Source organism: Juglans microcarpa x Juglans regia, chromosome 3D, assembly GCF_004785595.1.
Source record: "Juglans microcarpa x Juglans regia isolate MS1-56 chromosome 3D, Jm3101_v1.0, whole genome shotgun sequence".
Lineage (NCBI taxonomy): Eukaryota > Viridiplantae > Streptophyta > Magnoliopsida > Fagales > Juglandaceae > Juglans > Juglans microcarpa x Juglans regia.
The window spans coordinates 10,653,190-10,676,103 of record NC_054598.1 but is presented as its reverse complement, the minus strand read 5'-3'; the positions used below and the strand labels follow the sequence as shown (position 1 = coordinate 10,676,103).

Below are 22,914 nucleotides of genomic sequence, written 5' to 3'. Positions count from 1 at the left end.
CGGAAGTAAAGCAGTTTGTTGTTTGTTTTTTCTGTTTTGGTTCAGGGTATATTTGGAAGATTCCTAGATGGGAGTCTGAGGTTGTGATTGTGATTGTGATGTGAGTGGGAGTCTCTGTCAACTGTTGTGGTGTCCCAGATAATTTTGCAACAGTTTTTGATTGGTAGGTGAACCGTCTCCATATCTCAATGTCAAGGACAACTGTCAGTTATAATTTACACTCATAAACATGGTTTGTAGATACTTTTAAGTTTTTTGTTCGGTTGTGTTCTTATCCTCACACTCCATTATTTTCATGAATTCGTTAGTGGTGGACGGCGAGGGCAGCTGGGTTTCCACTCTTCTTCTTCTTCTTCTTCTTCTTCTTCTGTCTTATGATTGGATTTTCTGTAATGGTAGGTGTTCTGTATAATTTGGCCTCCCAAAAAATCAGTGATTTGGAATCATCTCTTCCTTTCAATTTCCTTTTGTTTATGGAGATTTACGCTTTCTTTCTCATTTATAGTCAACGCTTATATTTTTCCCTTTATGGTGGCACCCATGCATTTCAGATGTTTTTAGCAAGTGAATTCCCATCCTGTTTCATGAGCTGGAATCATTCCAAGTGCTTATATTGGCCATCAAACTGAGTGGCGAGTGTTATACTTGATGTGTTTGGAAAGGCAGATAAAATAGAGTAATTCATATTGCCTCTCCCTGCAGGATTTCTTTGGAATACCTTCATCGATAAATCTATCAACCGAGAGGATTATATATAGGGGATTGAAAGTGTACTTGGTGGAGAGCAAAGGAGGTGCCATTGTATGTATGCTGCTTGCCTTGATCTTCTTAGGCACATGGCCTGCTATTCTGACTCTCCTGGAAAGACGTGGTCGTCTTCCTCAACATACTTACCTTGACTACACGATCACAAATCTCTTGGCTGCTGTAATTATAGCTTTAACATTTGGGGAGATAGGCAAGGGCACAAACGATTCACCCAATTTTTTAACTCAACTTTCTCAGGTGAGTTCCTAATGGATATTAAAGGCGGTGCTCTTACCATCTTCTTATTTTTCAAAGCATTTGAAAGGCAGTCCTCGCCGATAATGATATGAGAAAATGAAAATGTATTATAATGGAAGAATAAAATTGACTGAAATTTATAAGAGCTTTTGTTTTTGGTACAACTGTTGTCATTATCATCCTTCAACGCAAATTATGTTTTTTCCCTTCTTTTTCTAATGTTTCAATATTCTTCTAATGTGGCCTCTCACAAGGGAAGGAAATATTGATGGCATGAACTGGTCCTGTTATTGGCATCAGGCACATGCTAAAGTAGAACCTACCATAAATGGCTGTTTGTTTGTTTTCCTTTCAAAGAAGGATGAATATAAGACATTTTTAACCTTTTCCATGCATATGTTTTAATATATGTAACCCAATTTTGTTTGCTCCCATTGTGGTTAAAAAACAACCTTTTTAACATACATGCCAACCTTTTACTTAGGTCTCTCTCTCTCTCTCTCTCTCTCTCTCTCTCTCTCCAGTCCACCTGTCGATTGGGGCTATCACCTTTTCCATGCATGTGACATGAATAGAGGCAAAAGTACCGCCTAAGATCAGTATAAAAACTAAAAAGAAAACAGTTAATCTTTCCATCTCTGTGGACTGGAAAACTTAATGTCTGTGAACTATTTAGCTGTAACTGTGAAGAACTAAATATGGAGCTGCCAGCCAAGTGTAAGTAGATTGATAGCCCTGTTTTAATGCTTTGTTAGATAGGTGGAAACCATCAGAAAGTCTGGGTGTAGATATATGAACAGAAGACTATCAATCTACATAATTAGCATTCTATCCTCCATGAGGCACTAATTATGAAGCATTATTAATCTTAATTGTGCCATGTTTCACATAGAAGTAGTTTTGAATCTTCTGAGTTGATTGATGCTGCATACTTGGACATGAATCTTGGTGCAATGGCATCACATCAGTTACAACTGATTCATGATTCTGCTAGAGTTCTTGATGCAGGATAACTGGCCCTCTGTTTTGTTTGCAATGGCTGGTGGGGTGGTGCTCAGCCTTGGCAATCTTTCTGCACAGTATGCTTGGGCTTTTGTTGGTTTATCAGTGACACAAGTGATCACTGCAAGCATAACCGTTGTTCTAGGTCTCTCTCTCTCGCTCTCTCTCTCAGAGGCATGTCAATATGCATGCACTGTGTGTGTGGTTGGATATGGAATTCAGGAAAATGGAATAAAAGCCTGGCAAGTTGTCTGCTTTCATTATTGGCTTTGTTCCAATTGTGACAGGCACAACAATAAATTACTTTTTGGATGACAAAATCAACAAAGCTGAGATCCTTTTCACTGGTGTTGGTTGCTTCTTGGCTGCGGTTTGTCTTGGCTCTGCTGTTCACGCATCCAATGCAGCAGATAATAAAGAAAAGCTAAAAAATTTGCCAAGTGGTTATATAGTTGGAGCTGAGTATGCCTCTTTCCTTCATAGTTATGAATGAAATTGTGCTGATTTGGAGCGAAAGGTTTCTCTTCACGATAATTAGTGTTGTCTAAAGTTTTTAAGAGATTTTTTTTTTTTTTTCTCTCTGGAAGGAAATGCAGTTGTAATTTTCTCTTCACGCTAATCTTGATGGCTGTTTTTCAACTTATCTTTGCTCTCATGGTTTTCCTCGCCATGATTTTGCATGGATTAGGTCAATTTCCACTAAAACCTCTCCAGCATCACAAGTTCTTTTCTTCCTCTTCAAGCAATATTGTTCATGTAACGCTGATGCATCTACAAACTGAACCTTTTGCCAGGGCTATGGATGTTTCCATGTCTAAAGAAACAATTACAAACAATGGTAAGAAACTCTCTCTAGACTTTTATTTTCTACGTTTGGGCTCCTTTCATTTTATAATAAATTGGTAATTCTACCTTTTTCTTTTAATATTGGACATCAATAGTTGGAGAGAAGGATATTGAAGATGGAAATGGTTCTGCAGAGAAAGCCAAAGCTGGGACTGCTGGTTTTCTCATAGAACTAGAGAACAGAAGAGCTATTAAGGTGGGTGGTTTTGATTCGCTGTGTATATTGTTAATTTTGAAACATGGAATTTTCATTTTTTTTTTGTCTCCCACTTGCACATAATAAATTTGAGGCAATTATTCTTGAAGTTATGAACTGATGGCTGCCAAGAACCTCTATGCTAGTTGGTTGGCCTGCTCCTTTCTTTTTTGAAGGAATTGCACACCATTATGCATAGATAGACAAATATATCCATGAATGTAATGTATAGGTATGATTCTGATTGCAGGTGTTTGGGAAGAGCACTTTAATTGGACTGGCCATAGCTTTCTTTGCTGGTGTCTCCTTGTCTCTATTCTCACCAGCATTCAATTTGGCGACAAATGACCAATGGCACACTTTAAAGGAAGGGGTTCCTCACTTGTCAGTCTATACTGCATTTTTCTACTTCTCAGTCTCTTGTTTTGTCCTTGCCATCATTCTAAACATCACCTTCCTTTACCACCCTGTACTAAGTTTACCTAGATCTTCCCTTAAGGCTTACCTGAGAGACTGGAATGGCCGAGGCTGGGCCTTTTTGGCTGGGATTTTATGTGGGTTTGGCAATGGTCTCCAATTTATGGGAGGTGAAGCTGCAGGATATGCAGCTGCAGATGCAGTTCAGGTTAGTTTTATTTCATTTACAAAATAGCATGCGAATACTTAATGCATCTCTATACAATCATATGATTTTCCTTAGTGACATTTTCAGTTTAAATACCACCCCTTATTGTCTTGGACAAGGGTGTGCCTGTCACACTTGCACGTTCACGAACTTTTCAGTGCTCATTTCAATTTGGTGTGATATCAGGCACTTCCACTCGTGAGCACTTTTTGGGCCATCCTACTCTTTGGAGAGTATCGAAAATCATCACGAAGAACATATATATTGCTTGTCAGTATGCTGTTTATGTTTATTGTAGCTGTTGGAGTTCTTATGGCATCATCAGGGCATCGAAAATAATCATGCAGCTGAAAGATCGTTGTCTGGAAATTGTATAAAGCACAAGTAAACAATCCAAGTTGAAACAGTTGTAAAGAGCAGGCATGCCCAACATTGCCTGTTACATAGTTTCTAGGATATGCCTGACTTGCTGTATTTCTTCCTTTTGCCTGCATTGCTTTCTGTTACAGGTCTGTTCAATTTCTCAATTCCATGGTCTAAGCAACGATAATAAACAACATTTGTTCTCCCAAAGAATAAAAAGGAAGAGAAGTTTGATGAAACGGTGCGGATCATTTCCACATAGGTGATGAAACAGTGCGACCAAATTCTCCCCTCCTTCCATCTAACGTGATGAAACAGTTCGCTCAAAAGCATTGTAAATTTCTTGGTACTGAATAATAAAACAAGAAGACAGCTTAATGTAAATGACATACAAACATGTTCGAGAATCATAATCAAGTTATTTCTGACTTCCAAGAAGAGTAATTCAGCTCCAAATGAAGCGACAGAGACCAACTCATCCAGACTGCCACTGTCATTCTATGCTTGAAATTGAATTTGAAGCCGGTCGACTCGTTTGACATATCAAATGCATGGATGGGTAGGAAAAGTTGGAATGTTGCAAGTTGCGTGTTTCGTAATAGAGTTGTTGAAACCTTAATTTAAAACAACACATGGTGATAAATAAGATCCATGATGTATGGACTTCACAAATAATCGTATGCGTAACGCCAACAAAATCTCCACATTCGCCTAGAGGCTTGGGATAGATCCTTATCAGCCAGAACTGCACTGGACCCAAAAATGACTGACTATGTTCCTCTGTTTAGATTGTCATCTAACAGTTCTCTGTACTGAATAATCAAGATTGATCAATGGCCTCGTATCATGGCAAGTTGCACTAATTTCACCTCATATCACTATCTTTATGAGATAAAAAACAAATCACCTAGTCCATCTTTGCATCCAAAGGCTCACAGATCCATTTTGCCTTCCAAACAATAGAAGGCGATAGAAGTCGTTCTGTTTTCCAACCTGAGGACCATAGCTGTAAAGCAATGAAAGAAAACAATTCATACAGCATTTGAACCATAAACGATATATAGAAGTGACATAACAACAATCTTGTGCTTCTGAATTATCACAGTAGAATACTAATATATTTCCATGAGTTCAGCTCCTTTTTCATTCCTACAGAAACCGATTTTTTTTTGCAGCCACACCAGTATATGGAGAGGTGCAGGACTTCGCCAATAAATAATACATAGAACATATACTCTACTGAATTTGGAGAATCCACTGCAACCATCAATCTTTATGGATCAGTACCAGGAGAGGGGTCCAACACATGCCAAGATAAGGGTGTACCAGATAACCCACCCACCAGTGGAGATTGGTTTCACGCATCATAGAAAAGAATATAATTTTAAGTAATCCAGTTGGCACTCTATATGATAATGTATATGCCATTCTTCCAAATGGGCAGCACGCACAATCCTACTGGGTCATTAAAGATGCAAATGTGCAACTGATTGAAGTAGAGGATAAAAAATTAAAGATGTACCTTTTGAATAAAAACTTCGTAATGTTTATCCATCCATGATTGGCTCTCCAAATGCACACACTTGTTTTTATCTGTAAGATTTGCCATAACAAGGGCATGAAAAAATGACTGCAAGACATCTGCAGATGTCGAGTCTTTATGCAAAGTAGCATGGACAATTCCCTGCTTCTCCACTAGTACATACTTTGCTGTAAAGAGTCAGGCCAAAAGAACAACTGATGAGCTAGAGTTTTTAATAGAAAATTCATTTTTATATAAAGTAGAGCTCAACCTTTCTTGTAATGAGATCCTGCAGAATGCAACAGGTCCATCCTGTTCAAAAGTATTGCTTAATTTGTCAATTTTGTACAATAATGACTTAAGAGATCTAATAGGACCTATATAATAATTGATCCACATGATATTCATGTCAGCTTAGCAGTATAGTGTGTTGGGCTCCGTTACAAGTGTGATCATACAATTGAGGTGCCCTCACAAGAAAAATTGTTGCAGAAGTGCAAGCAGCACATTGCTGCTCTTTGAACAACATATAGTCCTAGAGGGAAGAGGAAACCCGAACTCCTTTCTTTGGATATGTAATCAAGAAGGAAACCTGAACCGTAAAGGAACCTTCACGTGAAGTTAACAAGATGAATGGACTTCAAAACTCACAGTTCCGAGTGATTAAGAGAAGACACCCTTACACCTAAGTGTACTTGCATGTGTATCTGTTTAGCACTCTTGGAGCTCCATGAAGTGGTCCATACGGGTAGTACATGCTCCATCCTAGAGACCTTTTCAGGTGAGAGAACTGAAAAAACACGGAACATAAAACAAAAATTGCACTGAGTGGTCCAATGATTGAGGTGATTAAGTACTAAAATGCCATCGAAACATAAAATGAAGGTGTTAAGAAATTTAAATCAAGCCTCGAAAAACATTGTGGTAGTTTTGTGTTAAATTAAAAGGCATTAATATTCCACTAGAAAAATTACAATATAGCACATGAAGTTTTGTACAAGAGCAGAACAAAAGCGAATTAATAACCGAGAATACAATGTTCAAGAGGAAAGTCATGGTAAGCCTGGCTTTGAATCTGTTAATGGCATCAGTTGACCCTACAATGATATGGAGAGGCTAGAACTTTGACAACGTACAGACTACAGGGGCCAAATAATTTCTGGTTATTCGGATCACTTCAATTCAGGAGCTCAATTTGACAATAAGTTGCAATGGCAGGAAAAGGGAAGTAAAAACTTAGCCGGCCCTAGGGAAACAACAACCACAGGACCTACCTTGGCCAGTTTCCAGGAAATGCTGCAAAAGAATTGAGCTCCTCTCAGGATTTAGTGAGGTTAAGACAAGGCATCGGACAGCCTTGTAGTTTGCTGCCAAAAAATTGAAATATTTCTGAACCAAGATTAATGTTAAACCCACACACAGCCAGATTAAAAATTAAATAAGGCAATTTAACAAAAATTGGAGAGAACATTGGAACAGGTGCAACATCTCAAAGTCTTATATCTATAATTAACTCCAAGCAAACTTAAGGAAGATTAAAATGTCATAAGGGCTCCTGGAAGTTGCATGTCAGGTGCAATGGTCAAAGAGAAGTTTCCATTGCAGCCGTCATGTATATAACTTACCATATATATGGAACAGGGTGAGTGACAGAAAAGAAAACCAAATAGCTAGTGCATGCCCCATTGTAATCCGAGCAAGAAGCATTCCCAAAGCCATGCCAATCATTGTTGCCAATGTCTCCTGACTTCCTTCCTATCAGCAACATACAAAAGCAAGTCAACAGTTACTCCAACTGATTAGATTTAAGTTTACATGGTTCTCGTCCAGTAATTAGAATATCAGCAGCAGTACCTTGGCAGAAATATCTGCAGCATTACTCTGAAGGGCAAAATGCTGCGTCAAAGCAGCTCTAGTTGCTCCACCGGCAACACCAGCTGATTGTGAACAATATGGGAAAAGATGGAATTAAAAATTCTGAAAACTGCTCCTTTGCATCATCATTTTTCATTTATTTTGATAGATTAAGACATTTTAGCAAGATATGTAAAGCTATAAATATTATAGCAAAAAAGAATTCCTGCATACCAGACTCATTTGGCAATGAACTTTTATTATTTATAGAAACTTATTGTAAAAATGAAATAGTATTCCAATGATTCAAAACTCACAACCAGTAACACCCATGGGGAAAGGATAGATGTAACTTTTATATTACATGGCAGCAGAAGTAAACAATCAATTAGAAGCCATCAGTAGCTTTTAGTTCTTCAGATTGTATGATTTAGGAAAACGAGTACTTACTGAATGATCGTGATAGGCTCCCCAAGCAAACTACAAACACGAAAGCTGAAGGAAACAAGGGGGAAACCAGGTCCATCAACATTCCTGAAACCGTTATAACAACCATTCTGGTCATTGTCCACCAAATCAGTGGCTACAGGTTCAACCAGCTATTAACGGGCAAAGCAATATTATTTAGAACTAGCACTTCATAACATACGATAATACTCAAGTGTATATGTCCAAGTCCAAGCCGTATATGAGCTTATACGCAAAGGAGCAATCAAGGTATAATTAAAATCAACCATTATAAGTCATAAGAACCTTTTCCTTTTAAGCAATGTGGGATCCCATCCACCATCCTCTCATACTAAATCTGGAACGTTATAGTATGCGAACATGGTTAATCAAAATAAGCAATATTTGTCGGAATAAACCCTTTTTTTTTTTTTTTTTTTTTTTTCTATTGAAAATTGAACTGTCCAGCTTTGAAGACAAAAAATAACAAACCGAAGCCAAAAAGGAGGTTTGTCAGCCTGCATATGCGCCCCCCCCCCCCCCCCCCCCCCCCCCCCCCCCCCAGCCCCCCCCCCAGACACAAAAACTTATGAGAACGTACCAAGATCATTCATAAGATCTGCGATTAAACGCCACATTTTGGCATTGCTATCCAGGTTTGAGCCCTGAAGATAAGAGAGTCACACAGCAGATAAAATATGTTTAAGGAGGAATCATGCAGACAGAATCCTTAAGTAGGAAGTGAACATGTTTAACTGCCCATAACCAAAAGAGATAGATGGCCCATAACCACTATTGTGATTGGCTGCATCACTTTTTTTTAATATAAAATAACTGTTTTAGCCAATCATATTAATAGAGTGCGCAAAGAGTACGCGCAAAATTGACTGTATGTAGTAGAACTCTATGAAGAAAGATGGATTTGTTTGTTAATTCATCTTTCTTCATAATGTGTGGATGCAAATATTCTTTTTTTGATAAGTAAACGATTGTATTAACAAAAATATATTTGAAGGTTATCCATCTAACTATGCATCCTTTAAGATTCAAATATGTATTATCTTAATATTACCATGTTTACCGCACTAATTTTGAATTCTGAAGTGATAAGATGATGATGTGGCAAAATCTAAACCATTGAAAATAAAAGAAATTGGTTCGGATTGAGTCAGATCCATCTAGCGAAGTACCCTAAGTGCTCTAGGGGATATTAATCAAAACAAAGTCAAAATCTTCTATGTAATTAAATAAGCAGAATTATAGAACCATTGACCTGGTAGAATGTGAATAAAATGCCTCCAAGCATTCCAGTTAGGTCCCTCAAAAACCACTGTTCAATGTTCCAAATTTATAGTCAACATAATGCAAACTTAATAACAGAATAAACCCTTCTCCCAAGTTCCAACTGCTTGGGATGGGCAATTGTTAACACAAACATCCCAAATAAAATCAATTTAAACTGATATATACGCCATGCACGTTTCGCGTGCATACGCTTACCTGAAATGTGGCACCAATTACAGTCGCGGATTTCTCACCAACTCCAATAGCACTAAGAAGAGCCTAAAATTTGATTTTAGCGCACCATGTTTTAGTAACCATCAGCGGGCCTTCGACAATGCATCGAAACTTATATATGTCAAACGTATAGAGAGCATACTTGTGTCGAGAGCATGGTCCGGATGTACGTTGAAAGGCCCTGTAGAAAATAACTCAGCCACATACGTAAGTCAGCGACAATTTCACACATTCTTTCTTACGATGCCTCTGAATTCATTAGCATGTTTTGATTTTGATCTTTTTTACCTGCAGTGAATCCCAGACTTGAAAAGGTACATAATCTGGAGTTACACTGTTAGGAAAACCCTGCACTTTGAGAAACCAAGATTAACGAGACAAACATCGGGCTTGATTTTCGTTTCTGAAAGAACACTAGAGGAGATTAAGAAAAAAAGAAAAAAGAAAAAACTTGCCTCGGGTACAAATGCTTGGAGAACCCGTCTCCAAACATGGTGGAGTCGGCGACCAGACCTGCGTGTATTTTTAAAGTAAAACAAGTCAACGAAACGAATAAAGCCTAATAACGAAAAGCCCCAACAACGAAAAAAAAAAAAAAACACAACCTTTGGATGGAGAGAGAAGGGGAAGCGGTAATGGTGGCAGTTCTGGAGAGTTTGGTGGAAGAAGAACCATTCCATTCTTCTAAGATGACCTCTGCAGAGGACGATTTTGATGCTTCCATGAGAGAACTGAGTCAAAGTCCCTCTGTCTCCGTCTGATCCAAGGGAACGGAGAGGAGCTCAGTTCTGTTCTGGTACACCGTACTTCTTTTGCCAAAGTAAACAAACAACTTTGTTCTATTTGACCAAACTGTTTGTATATACCCGAGTTTATCATCGCATCCTCAATATTAGCTAAAGCAAAATTGATCAAGTATTTACTATTAGAGAGTAAAATATGTTTATAATAGTTTAGTTAAATTTTGAAATTTAGTTAAAATGATTTTTAATTTTTTTTTTTAAATTTAAAGGTTACTATATATACATCAAATATATATTTTAATAATTATTTCACTCTCCCTTTCTTTTTATTACATATTTTATTATAATTAGTATATTAATTTGAGTTAATAATATATTAATTTAATAAAAATATGATTATTAATTAATATATAGTAGGTAAAATAGTAAAATATGATAAAATAAAATAAAATAATAATTAAAAAAATTAAATATTTTTAAAATTATTAGTCATTACTATATGATGAATAATTTAATCTGGAGATTTGATGTGAATAACTAAAATTAAATTTATCTTATATTATTTTATTATTATATAATAAAAAAATAATTATTTTAATGTGAAAATTTATATAAATGTAATAGTTAAAAATCAAATTTCTCTTATATTTATAAAATATATCCGATATAGCACAAAATAAAAACGCTAGAAGGAGGGCTCGAACCTCCGACCTTGTGGTTAACAGCCACACGCTCTAGCCAACTGAGCTATTCCAGCTGGTTGCTCTGTTCTTTCTTTTAATGAACAAAACGTAAACTTTACTCAAATGAATGCACAACTAGGGAAACAGAGTAGATGCATGGAGAACTCGGAACAGAGAGCCCGGTAGAGAAATGTTGAGGAGACCACTCTCCTTTCTCCCGCGGAGACCCTTCTCCTCCACACCCGAAATTCCATCCCTTTACTCCTTCCTCCAACCTTCCATCTTCGCTCTCAAGAAAACCCCATCACCACCGCCTCCGACATCCCCAGACCAATCTCCGCGAGCCCTGACCCCAGATCACATAGCCACGCTAGAGACCACGCTCCACCAGTCCCTCCTCACCAGCAACACCGATGAGGCGTGGAAATCCTTCAAGACCCTCACCAGTAACACTGTCTTCCCAAGTAAGTCCCTCACCAATTCTCTCGTCATCCATTTGTCCTCCCTCAACGACATTCACAATCTCAAGAGGGCTTTTGCCTCTGTGGTATATCTTATAGAGAAGAAGCCTAAGTTGTTGGATTTTGAAACGCTTGGGAATCTATTGAGTGCTATGAAATGTGCCAACACTGCTGCCCCTGCTTTTGCTTTGATAAAGTGTATGCTAAAAAATAGGTATTTTGTTCCCTTTGGATTATGGGGGAGTGCGCTTGTTGAAATAAGTAGGAAAAATGGTAACTTTGTCGCATTTTTGCGGGTTTTCGAAGAAAATTGTAGGATTGCTTTGGATGAGAAGTTGGATTTTATGAAACCTGACCTGCCGGCTTGTAATGCGGCATTGGAAGGGTGTTGCCGTGAACTAGAATCAGTGAGCGATGCGGAGAATGTTGTTGAAACAATGTCCATTTTGGGTATTAGGCCAGATGAATCGAGTTTTGGCTCTCTTGCCTATTTGTATGCACTTAAGGGGCTTGGAGAAAAGATAATTGAGTTGGAAGGTTTGATGGATGGATTTGGTTTTTCTAACAAAAGTGCCTTTTTCATCAATTTGGTTAGTGGTTACATAAAGTCTGGCAATTTAGAATCTGTGTCTGCAACTATTCTGCATTGTTGCGAAGATTCAAAGTTTGGAGAAGAAACTTATCGTGAAGTGGTTAATGGATTTCTTAATAATGGGAGTGTCAAGAGTTTAGCGACTTTGATCATTGAAGCTCAAAAGTTAGAGCCTTCGTCAGTTTTGGTTGATAGATCTGTGGGCTATGGTATTGTTAATGCTTGTGTTAACCTTGGATTATCAGATAAGGCACACAGCATTCTTGATGAGATGGATGCTCAGGGAGGATCCGTGGGGCTTGGGGTGTATGTTCCGATCTTGAAGGCTTACCGCAAAGAGCATCGAACAGCTGAAGCTACTCAACTGGTCATGGAGATTACCAATTCAGGCCTTCAGTTGGATGTAGAAACCTATGATTCTTTGATTGAAGCATCCATGTCAAGCCAAGATTTTCAGTCGGCTTTTTCTTTGTTTAGGGACATGAGGGAAGCAAGAATACCTGACCTTAAGGGTAGTTACTTAACTATAATGACTGGCTTAATGGAGAATCATCGGCCTGAGTTGATGGCTGCCTTCTTAGATGAGGTTGTTGAGGATCCTCGAATTGAAGTGGCAACCCATGACTGGAACTCAATTATTCATGCTTTTTGTAAAGCTGGGCGATTAGAAGATGCAAGGAGGACTTTCAGAAGGATGATATTCCTGCAGTTCGAACCAAATGACCAGACATATTTGTCCCAAATCAATGGATATGTGACTACAGAGAAATATTTCAGCGTTTTGATGCTGTGGAATGAGGTTAAACGAAAAGTTTCAAATGATGGGCAGAAGGGGGTCAAATTTGATCACAATTTGGTGGATGCATTCCTTTATGCTCTGGTTAAGGGAGGTTTCTTTGATGCAGTGATGGAAGTTGTGGAGAAAACTCAGGAAATGAAGATCTTTGTAGATAAGTGGAGGTATAAGCAAGCATTTATGGAGACTCATAAAAAGCTCAAAGTGGCAAAATTGAGGAAGAGGAACTTTCGAAAAATGGAAGCACTTGTTGCTTTCAAGAATTGGGCTGGCCTTAATGTATGAGCTTCAACTGGGTGTGGTATGTCATCCATTCTAGCTTCTGCTGACAGCTCTGGCTGCTGTGCAACCAATTTCTTTTGATGGAATTTAAGGCAGAGGAACATGAAGCCGGCTTGCTCTTTCAAAAACCGAGCTTGTTTGGATGATTGCAACGGATGTTCCTGATGCTTGTGCCGTTGACAAAGGCTGCTATTCACAATACAGGGAGAAAGCGCGTGGTTGGAACTATAAAGCAGATGAAAGAGGGAACATCCGCAAAATAAAAGATCTAATTGCTTTTTTGAATTCACCAAGTCCTATATTCGTGAAACCAGCTCGAGGCCATCCCAGCAACACAGGATACGATCGTGACAGTAGTTAACAAAGGGGGGTCAGAACTAGTTTAATGAAGCGACTTGCTTGGGCAGTTTAACCGGTTGTTTGGTGTCCTAAAATTTATTTCAATAATTTTTTTGGGAATATGTAAACTTTTTGGTGTAACTGGAGGGAATCAGTTAAGAGGGTATACAGTTAACTTCAGTCTTAATTCGGTTGGGAGTTCTAATAGCTTGTCAGCTTCGCTGGGAATGCAGAACAACTCATAAACATGTTTCGCTGGAACCCAATACGGGAAAATTACTTTGTCTTGTCTTACTACTGTTTGTCTCTTATTTTTATTTCATTGGGTTAAAATTTTAGTCTGAAACTCTCATGTTTATTTGCCCAGACGTGGCAGGAATTGAAACCCAGTTATTGTGAATCTAAGCAGTTGCATGTACAGCATATTTTTCATTTGATGGTTTCATTATTGAAGTGAGATCAGTATGGGGCTAATTTTAACCTGCATCAGTTGGTAGGCTTGCTTGGTATGTGGGTATGTTTGCATTGGAATTTAAAAAAAAAAATAAGTGACGATTTTCATTTTCGGGAGCTCCTGAACCTTTTTCATTTTGTAAGCTCCCGTCAGCTTTTTGTGTTCTGGGATTTATAAGATTGTCCAAAACCCATGTAGCTTAGACCCCACCAGGCAGCAATGTCTAAACACAACTGCGATATTGTCATCCTTATAGCCCACTATTTGGTGTCGATTTCCCTCTTAGTCCTTTCTACCGGTGAAAATGCATACTGCTTTGTAGCTAGAACCCACAAAAGATGGGGCACAACTTTTTAGGAACAGAAAAGGAAAAAGAAGACAACGTTGAAAAATGATCACCTCCACCGAAAAGAACTCTAGCCATTTCTACCCATAGCTTTTCAATATCAAATACTCGAGTGGAACCCTTGAAATACTTTGCTTCATTTTTTATGTTTCAATCTCTCAAACTGTTCCCAAACCCTCACCAATGTCACTCACCTCTAGTGCTTGGATCTTCGTGAACATCCTGCTCTTGCTCCCATCAGTTTCCCCAGTCTCTGCCGCTTCCCACGCCATCCCAATTAATGGTACATGTCATGACACATGCGGCACTATCACCATAAAGTTCCCATTCGGCACTGGTTTTGGATGTGGGCATCCTGACTTTGCCAGGTACATAAAATGCAGCTCTGGGACACTCCAGTTCTCTACTGGCACTGGCATTTACACTATTTCCTCCATCGACTACCCGAGCAGCACCATATTTGTTACAGACCCCCTTATGTCAACTTGTTCTTCAATGCAAAACTCTGGGAGCTTCAGCTTAGATAGGGCAAGCCCCTTCACTATAACTGAAGATGATATCTTTGTTTTGCTCGGTTGCTCTACAACCTCTCCTGTGTTTGATCTTGATGAAGAGCTTTGTGATACTGGCTCAGGTTCTCGTATCTGTAGAGGGCTGTATTCTTGCAAGGGAGTGACAGGCATTGGACTGCCACAAAATGCGCCCATTTCCACATGTTGTGTTTATGACTCTCCGAGTGGCCTTGGGTCAGGTTATGCTTTGGACCTTCCGAAGCTCCAGTGTTCATCATATACATCAATATCTGGGTTTGGGGATGATGCTGGGGATCCGATGCAATGGAAATTTGGAATCTCTTTGCAATATAATGATTCGTATTCTACTGATAAGTGTAAGGATTGTGAAGCAAGTGGGGGTTTGTGCGGTTTTGCTGGCTTGGACCAGTCATTTGCCTGTATTTGTAGAAATGGGGTGAACAGCAGCAACAACTGCCTCGGACGAGGTTAGTTCTAATCCCATGCTCATTGCTTATGAGCCATAGACTCTGGGCAGGATAGGTATTCTCCATTTCAATTACAGTGTCCGTTTAGTATAAAACATGGAGTATTTTGATCTACTTAGTGTTTTATACTAAGATTGCATTTGGGTAGTGAAGTGATCTCAGATATTCAGTAAAAGGAAATACTCTAGTCACAAAATGATTACACAAAAGCAATCTCACAAACTAACATGGCTTGACGTGGTTCGTCACATTATAAAGTTACTTTTATTATAAAATAAATCTAATAGATCAGATAAATCCACATCAGTTTGTATGATTGTTTTTGTGTAATTCATTTGTGAATGTAGCAGTCCTCGTAGTGAAAATTATGTGAAAAATAATAATAAAATAATGAATAATGGTAGAATATCTACTACCCAAACTAGCCATAAATAAATAGTAAATACTATCTATAATAAATGAAAGAGAGAAAATCCTATTCCCTTCGAGTAAAGCACATGGGGGATTTCTGTTTTCCTTCTTACCCTTTTTTCCTTCACTTTATGTCTGAATTTGAACTTTGATACATGGTTTTCATATGTTCAGGGTTTGCTTGGAGCGGGACAGTGAGACTAAAAATTCAAATGGAGATGGTTCTTGGAGGTACACAAATTGTCCAGCACTTTTGCCTTCTTTACTTTATTTTCTTCTTCCCCACCAAAGCCTTCCTTTGTTTAAGAATTATTAGGCAGGGTGGTGCTTTCCAATACCTTTTTCTCTTACACAGTTTTGTGACCAGATTGACGTCCTACATTGTTCAACATTTGCATAAAAGATTGCTTTTTTTTTTTTTTTTTGGGTCATCGTTTTTTGCCTCTCTGAAGATTCAACATACAGCACATGTTCACAGATTTGACGTGCAAATTATCTACTTTATGCCCGTTTTCTTCTGCCATTACTTGGCTACAGCTAGAAGCTGCACTCCAAGGAAACATGAATAATATCATTCACAACAATCAAAAGAGTTGATAATTTTCTTCTGCCTTGTTTGATAAAGCAGGAAGACAACATAAACATGATGCCCTTTTCCTTTTGCTTTGTTTTTCAACAGGATTTTGGTTCTTGTGGATGTTGCTATTGCTTTGAAGCTGTTGGGATGCCTCAAAAACTTTTGGGATTCAAAGTGCCAATGAAGGGCTTATTGGAAAAGCTTGTGATCTCACAATCTTGGTGAAAGCAGGGACATAGTTTCCATGTGGAATTCATACAATCCTCAAGAAATTGTTCCACTTTGAGCCTAGCTATATTGGGACTTCAATGATTTTATGAACCTTTTTAAGAAGAGCATTGAGATAATTTGTTATGGATGGCAGCTGTTAACTATTTAATTTAAACGTTATATATTCTATTGTTTTGTTTTCTCTATGAAATTTATATATATTAACAATGGCAAGAGTGGGGGTCAATAAAAACTTCAGTTTAATTACTTCAAAAACATAAACAAAAAGTGGAAATGGATAAAGAGTAGTTATCAAGATGGTTGATTCAGTACTGGTCTTGAATGAAGGTTATGGACCATTTTAACTTGCTTGTAGTTGTGCAATATCCAACTAGAAAAGGTCGCATTTTCGTAGGTTGCTTTGAGATGTTCATCGGAGAAATTCGCTTTGAGATGGATAAAGGAAACTGACTCTCGTCGTTAAAAAATAATAATAATAATAATAATAATAATAATAATAATAATATAGCAAATTAGACAAATTAAGGCTCGATTTGAATGCCCATTTGAGTAGGTAGTGATAAGCTAACAACGATAACTTTAAATATAATAATATTTTTTATTATATTTAAACACATCAAATTAAAAGTAAAAGTCAAAATCAAATTTAAAATAATATTATTTTATTACATAGTTGTATACAATTTATTATTTAGTGGTAACTTTATTATTTTCCTTTCAACAATTGCATTTACTCTTTGGACGTTGCTATGTCTACAAAAGATTTCTACCGAAATCTTTTACCGAACACTATAAATCATTTTTTTAATATTTTTTATTTTTTCTTTCACTATTTTTTAAAACTATTTAAATATTTTTAAAAAATAAAAAAAATCGTATATTCATTTAAAAATACTTATTTAATCATTAAGTAAAAAAATAAAATAAAATTAAATTAAAAACATTTTCAATAAAGAATTTCGGTGGATATCTTAAGTAGGAATAGTGTTTTCCTTACTCTTTTATAGTGAATAGTAAAAAACACTGACTGCCAACTACTCTTTGAATGTGACAGTGAACGATATTATCTGACAGACAGTGAACAATAAAAAACATTGACGATCAATAATTGCAATTATTCTCTAACAGTAAACAGTATTATCTATTATTGAAATAATTACGTCAATTATAAAAAATATATTTTGGAAAAGTCAAGATATTTGTGGGATTTTAAATTAATAATAGATAATACTTATTTTTAATATATTCATAATATTTTCCACTAAATAATTAAAAATACTTTTCAATAATTGGTAGGACCCACCACTTTATCAAATTGCCAAAAAGTTAAAATCATCACATCTCATCTCACTATTCAAACACATTTTTTTACAAACTATCTCATTTCATCTTATTATCCAAACATATTTTTTTATAAACAATCTCATCTCATCTTAAGTAAAAAATCTCACTACTATTCAAAATATCTCATCTCATCTCATTTCATCTAAACTGTATAACCAAATGAGGCCTGAGGCTTCGTCAATGTCCAAAGAGCACAAGAAAAAGACATCAACATGTGTGTGGCTCATGCACTAGTAGTGGAGAGGTGTGGTTAAAGTTCTCTCAACTCATTCATTCTCATTTCATTTCAATATCCAAACATCACAAACATAAATACTTTTCAATTTCAAATCTTCAACTTTTTCATCTAATTATTAAAATTTTTTCAAACTTTCAAATAAAAAAAATATATATATATTTAACTTTTTCACATCTCAAAATATAAATAATATTAAAATTATATTATAATAATATTATAATTTTATAATTTTTTTATTTAATTTTTTTTTCTGTAATGCCCCAATCCCGGAGTTTTAAGGAGTTAGCTCCTATCATCTTTTATCATCTCTCGTAACACAATTATATATATATTTCAGAAGCTCCATAAAATATAAATTTATCTATTCAACATAAATATATATGTTCCTCTACGAAGACACCACGAAATACCTCAACATAACAAATTAAAATCTCCATAAAGACTCAGAAATATCCATGTCTCATGATATCCAAAATAATAGAAAATAATAAATCTACTAAAAAGGACTCCAATAATTTTTTTAGTACCCATTGACACTTATTCCTCTACGATTATCAAATCTTGCTAATACTTCCAACTCTTGATTTACATCTGAACCATCAAAATTATCTAAAAAATATTTTAGAGATAAGAGATGAGTTATCAACAACTCAATAAGCAGAGAACATATACTAGAATGTAAACATGAGCATTTACAGAGTTTAGAATGGAAAACAAAACATTTTTTCTTTCAAAATGTAGAAATCAAAAAATGTTATAAAAAATATCAGAGTGAAAGTTCAGAAATATTCTTATTTAAAAGTATCATTTGGCATAGTATAATTGAACATCACATCATAAACAAAATTCCATATTTAATCCCATGGTAGGGTTGTGCAAACTCCGTTGGCCAATCGAGCAGAAACAGAATGTGAAACATTTCCCTTATTATTATTGGAGCCCTGAGTGTGCACACAGGAAAGACCATGTAGAAAACCACTTTACTTCCAAAGTGGGTGCATCAGAAACAGAAAAGTTGGTACTAACCCGAATAAAGGCCACAATTTTACACTTGTGGTAAGATCAAAACAAAAATAGAAATAGAATGTCATGCCAGAAGTTTTCAAAAATGACATTATTTCATATCAGAATACATAACATATTCAGAACACAACAGAATCTAATCATTCACCAAATTTTATATTCACTCTTTTTGCACATTTCAGAAACAGAATGCCAAAAATAACTCATGTCTATACCAGTCATGACAGAAAATATTTTCTTTTCTTAAACAAAACTTCATGCAAATGCAGACAAAATGATCGAGATTGTTTTCAAGTTTTTCTTTTCATAACAAAACATGCATATTTTTCATAAAATCAACCTCAGTCCAATCGTTTTATGCAAAGTCTAGCATAGGAAATCCGCTTATTTCAATTTTTAATTTTTTTTAATTTTTCTATAATACCCCGATCCTGAAGGTCCGGAAATTTAGTTTATGTGACCTTTCATTATCTCTTATAACACAATTATATACTCCAAAGACTCCATATAATATTAATTTATTTGTTCAACACAAATATATATTTTTCCACAGGGATACCAAATACACCTGAACATTACAAACTAAAATCTCCATAAAAATACAGAAATATCCATGTCTCAAAATGCCCAAAATAACATAAAATAATAAATCTACTAAAATTGACTCTCTAATAATTATTTGTATTATTTGGCAGTTATTCCTCTACGATCATCAAATCTTGCTAGTACTTCATATTCTTGATTTATTATTGAACCATCGAAATTATTTAAAAAATATTGTGGAGATAAGAGGTGAGTTATCAAAAACTCAGTAAGTAGAGAACATATACCAGTATGTAAACATAAGCATTTACAGAGTTCAGAATGCAAAACGAAACATTTTTTTTCAGAATGCATAATCAGAACATGTTATCAAAATATCAGAGTGAAAGTTCAGAAATATTCTTATTCAAAAGTCCTTTAGGATAGCTGAAATGAAATATCACATCAGAATAAAATTCTATGTTTAACCCCCGTGGTAGGGTTGTGCAAATTCCGGGGGCCAACAAGCAAAAACAGAATGTGAAATCTTTCTTTTATTATTCTCGGAGCCTCGAGTTTGAATATAGGAAAGACCATGTAGAAAACTACTTTGTTTCCAAATGGGTGCACTAGAAACATAAAAGTTGGTACCAACCTAAATAGAGGCCACATTTTTACACCCGTGGTAAGGTCCAAGTAGAGCATAAATAGAACCATATACAGAATTAGAATGTCAAAAGTTTTCAAATGCCACATCTTATCAAAACAGAGTACTAACATAATCGTATCATCCTCATAATCAAAACAGATTCAAAGCATCTTCATATAGTCATGCACAAATTTTCATAAGAGCTTTTTTTGCACAGTTAAGAAACAAAATGTAAAAAATAGCTCATGTCTACACTAGTCATGACAGAAAAATATTTATCTCTTATAATACGGATTTCATAAGTAATGCAGATAAAATGACTGAGGTTGTTTTCAAGTTTTCTTTTCATAACAAAACATGTATATTTTTCATAAAATCAACCTCAGTCTATTCATTTTATGCAAAGTTTAGTATAAGAATTCCGCTTACCTGGACTTTTTAACTTCTCTAAATTTCCTCACATAGTGTCAATAGATTATCAATGATCACCTATAAAATAGTAATGTAACTTGCGCGTAAATTTTCAATTGAATACATACTTTGTAATTAAAACTTGAGGTATAAAATCTATATATTTTTAATGTCTAAAAAAATTCTCAAAACCCTAAAATATAATCATTCCTCAATTTAACCAATATCCACTTAATATCTACTACTAATACATTAAACTCTAATTTATTTCTATTAAAAAAAATTGGACTAATATAAAGCAAGACTAAGCCCACTTAAAATATTATAATAGTTTTCTGCTATACAACTGAGGCCCACAATAAAAATCTTGCCCAACCTAAAATACAAGTTCAAAACACTTTGTTTTGTAACTCAAATGGGTGTAAGTGTAATTTCATCTAAAAAAGTTCTTCATAAAATGAGAGTGACGGTGAGACAAAGACTCACCGAGAAGGGATCATGCGATGAAATCACCGTGAGTGAAAGAACGAGCGGCAGGAAGGTGGCTAGGCGTGACGGTAGAGTTCTGGGAGAGGAAACTGTTACTCAAGGCGGAGAGAGAGAGAGAGAGGAGGGAGAACATGGTGAAAGAAATAGAGACAGAGAGCGAGAGAGAATGAGAACGAGAGAGGAAGATACAGAGGCTTACAGTGTAATAGTAATCGACCTGGAGTAGTGTCTCACGGTTGAGTAGCTTGCGGAGGAGTCATACCTAACGGAAGAGTCGTGCTATGTGGGTTGAAAGTGTAGAGGATAAGTGGGTTGCAATGGTCCAACTGGTGGCTCACTGTGCCTATGAGTAAGAGGAAGGACGCAATGATGGTGGCCTTGCCGTGGCTGAGTGTAGGCTTTGGCGACATAGGGGCAACATAGGTTGGCTTTTTGCATTGGTCTGCGTTGCTTGCATGACTTCAACAGCAACCACTTGACGTTGCGATTCTGTGAGGGAAAAGGGCAACGATTCTCTGGTGCAGCGGAGGCTTACCATGGCGTGGAGGTTCTATTGTGGAGGACAAACTATGGCATTGAGGCTTTTCTCACAATGTAGCGGCTTGCTGTTGTTCTGTGGGACAGGGGCGGAGGGGAAGGGGAAGGGGTTATTGGTTGTTGCCATGGCTACGGTTGCTCCTCGACGTGGACTTTGGTTTCGACGTGGGGTTGGGCAGACCTTTATGTGAGGATGTGATGGCCGTGAGGGGTGGTTTATGTTGTTTTGGCTTCCAACGAAAGGTGGTGGTGGTGGGAACCTGAGGAAGAAGAGAAAACTTGCCGTGGGATCTTGTGTTTGGGAGGAAGGGAAAGTGTGCATGAAGGTGTATAAGGTGTTTAAATAAGGTGCTATTGTGAACACTGGTGGGAAAGAGACGTGCATGGTGTGGAGACGTGCATGGATTCGGGACATGGTTTATGGGCTTGGGTTTTTGTGCCCATTTCAAAGTATTTGGACCCATAGTCTATTCCAAAATTACTCGTTAATTTTCAGTGGATTTTTCATACATATATACCCAAAAAATTTTAGAATGTGGGCTTGGTGCTGGGGCAGGGTGTTACATTTTCCACAACAGTACCTAATGAATATCAATCATCACCTATAAAATAAACACGAAACTTACTTAATTCTTTAATTAGATACGTATTCTGATATTTAAGCCTAAAATGCTAAAATAACCTATTTTTCCAAAAAGTCTAAAACCCACGCAACCCTAAAATATCATCACTTCCCAACTTCATCGATATCCACCTAACATTTCTGACTAATATATTAAACTCTAAAATATTTCTACAAAATAAAATGTATGGCTACACGAATATTCAATTAAAACTAAGCTCATGTAAAATGCAACTCCACTTAATATTCACTTAACATAATTCCAACTCAATCACAAGTCTATTCATCATCAAGCCCAACTTAAGATACATGTCTAATTTTAAAAGTCAAGTCTAGCCCTAGTCAACAAGTACTCTACCAAGGCTTACCTATTAAGGAAATAATGTAAAAATATTTAAAAGAGTACTTGGGGTGCTTTATGGATAATCACATGACCAAAGGGCTTTGATGGCATTTTTTATTTTTATTTTTTTTGTAAATAATGCTACACCTATGGTTACTAAAAGATACCCCATCTTTGTGAAGAAATAAAAGACTCACCAAAGTATGAACATAATAGCAGACATTTTTATAATAACTTTAAAGGTATGTTGTGCTTTACAAAAAAGGCAAAAGCCAATTTTTAGTTTGTAAAGGATAAACGTTCATTAGAGAGACACAAGACTGCGACGGAGACTCATCGAGAGTAAGGAATCGTGCGATTGAGAGAAGAAGGGCATGTTGCGGTGTTGGAGGCCTGTACTACGGCGGGGGGAAAGAGAAAGAGGGAGAGAGAGAGAGAGAGAG

General features: G+C 36.5%; 4 protein-coding genes and 1 non-coding gene across 12 annotated transcripts; 3 read left to right on the top strand and 2 right to left on the bottom strand.

The window, feature by feature from the left end:
- The first annotated feature begins 112 nt into the window (after window positions 1-112).
- On the top strand, window positions 113-5,545 carry LOC121256309 (ureide permease 1-like). 5 transcript variants are annotated; one of them, XM_041157067.1, is made up of 10 exons: window positions 113-395; window positions 703-1,005; window positions 2,014-2,152; window positions 2,295-2,469; window positions 2,802-2,845; window positions 2,949-3,049; window positions 3,300-3,433; window positions 3,536-3,674; window positions 3,861-4,091; window positions 4,332-4,465. In XM_041157067.1, exons 1-9 carry the CDS (start codon window positions 375-377, stop codon window positions 4,011-4,013), a joined length of 1,209 nt encoding a protein of 402 aa, XP_041013001.1. In that variant the 5' UTR covers window positions 113-374; the 3' UTR covers window positions 4,014-4,091; window positions 4,332-4,465. The 5 variants fall into 5 exon arrangements, with proteins under 5 accessions (XP_041013001.1, XP_041012998.1, XP_041012996.1 ...); XM_041157064.1 differs by having other exon boundaries at window positions 2,988-3,049; window positions 3,300-3,674; XM_041157062.1 differs by having other exon boundaries at window positions 3,300-3,674.
- Window positions 4,633-10,226, bottom strand: LOC121256307 (protein root UVB sensitive 3). Of its 4 annotated transcripts, XM_041157058.1 has the most exons (16): window positions 9,984-10,225; window positions 9,834-9,891; window positions 9,667-9,726; window positions 9,521-9,559; window positions 9,361-9,423; window positions 9,134-9,190; window positions 8,462-8,525; window positions 7,864-7,947; window positions 7,414-7,496; window positions 7,185-7,314; window positions 6,834-6,926; window positions 6,211-6,349; window positions 5,831-5,871; window positions 5,560-5,747; window positions 4,945-5,043; window positions 4,633-4,844 (listed from the first exon to the last, which is right to left on the bottom strand). In XM_041157058.1, the coding sequence occupies exons 1-15, from the start codon at window positions 10,100-10,102 to the stop codon at window positions 4,945-4,947; spliced, it is 1,317 nt and encodes a 438-aa protein (XP_041012992.1). In that variant the 5' UTR covers window positions 10,103-10,225; the 3' UTR covers window positions 4,633-4,844. The 4 variants fall into 4 exon arrangements, with proteins under 4 accessions (XP_041012992.1, XP_041012993.1, XP_041012995.1 ...); XM_041157059.1 differs by having other exon boundaries at window positions 4,633-5,043; window positions 5,560-5,630; window positions 9,984-10,226; XM_041157061.1 differs by lacking the exons at window positions 4,633-4,844; window positions 4,945-5,043 and having other exon boundaries at window positions 5,560-5,630; window positions 6,243-6,349; window positions 9,984-10,226.
- A 578-nt stretch (window positions 10,227-10,804) lies between these two features.
- Window positions 10,805-10,878, bottom strand: TRNAN-GUU. The gene has a single exon. It is a non-coding gene; the product is annotated as a tRNA-Asn (tRNA).
- Window positions 10,879-10,949: 71 nt separating this feature from the next.
- On the top strand, window positions 10,950-16,459 carry LOC121256517 (pentatricopeptide repeat-containing protein At1g69290-like). Its single transcript, XM_041157346.1, has 3 exons — window positions 10,950-15,074; window positions 15,660-15,716; window positions 16,165-16,459. Exon 1 carries the CDS (start codon window positions 10,995-10,997, stop codon window positions 12,936-12,938), a length of 1,944 nt encoding a protein of 647 aa, XP_041013280.1. The 5' UTR covers window positions 10,950-10,994; the 3' UTR covers window positions 12,939-15,074; window positions 15,660-15,716; window positions 16,165-16,459.
- On the top strand, window positions 14,258-16,199 carry LOC121255024 (wall-associated receptor kinase-like 1). The gene is made up of 3 exons (XM_041155321.1): window positions 14,258-15,074; window positions 15,660-15,716; window positions 16,165-16,199. The coding sequence occupies exons 1-3, from the start codon at window positions 14,258-14,260 to the stop codon at window positions 16,197-16,199; spliced, it is 909 nt and encodes a 302-aa protein (XP_041011255.1).
- Window positions 16,460-22,914: the final 6,455 nt, after the last annotated feature.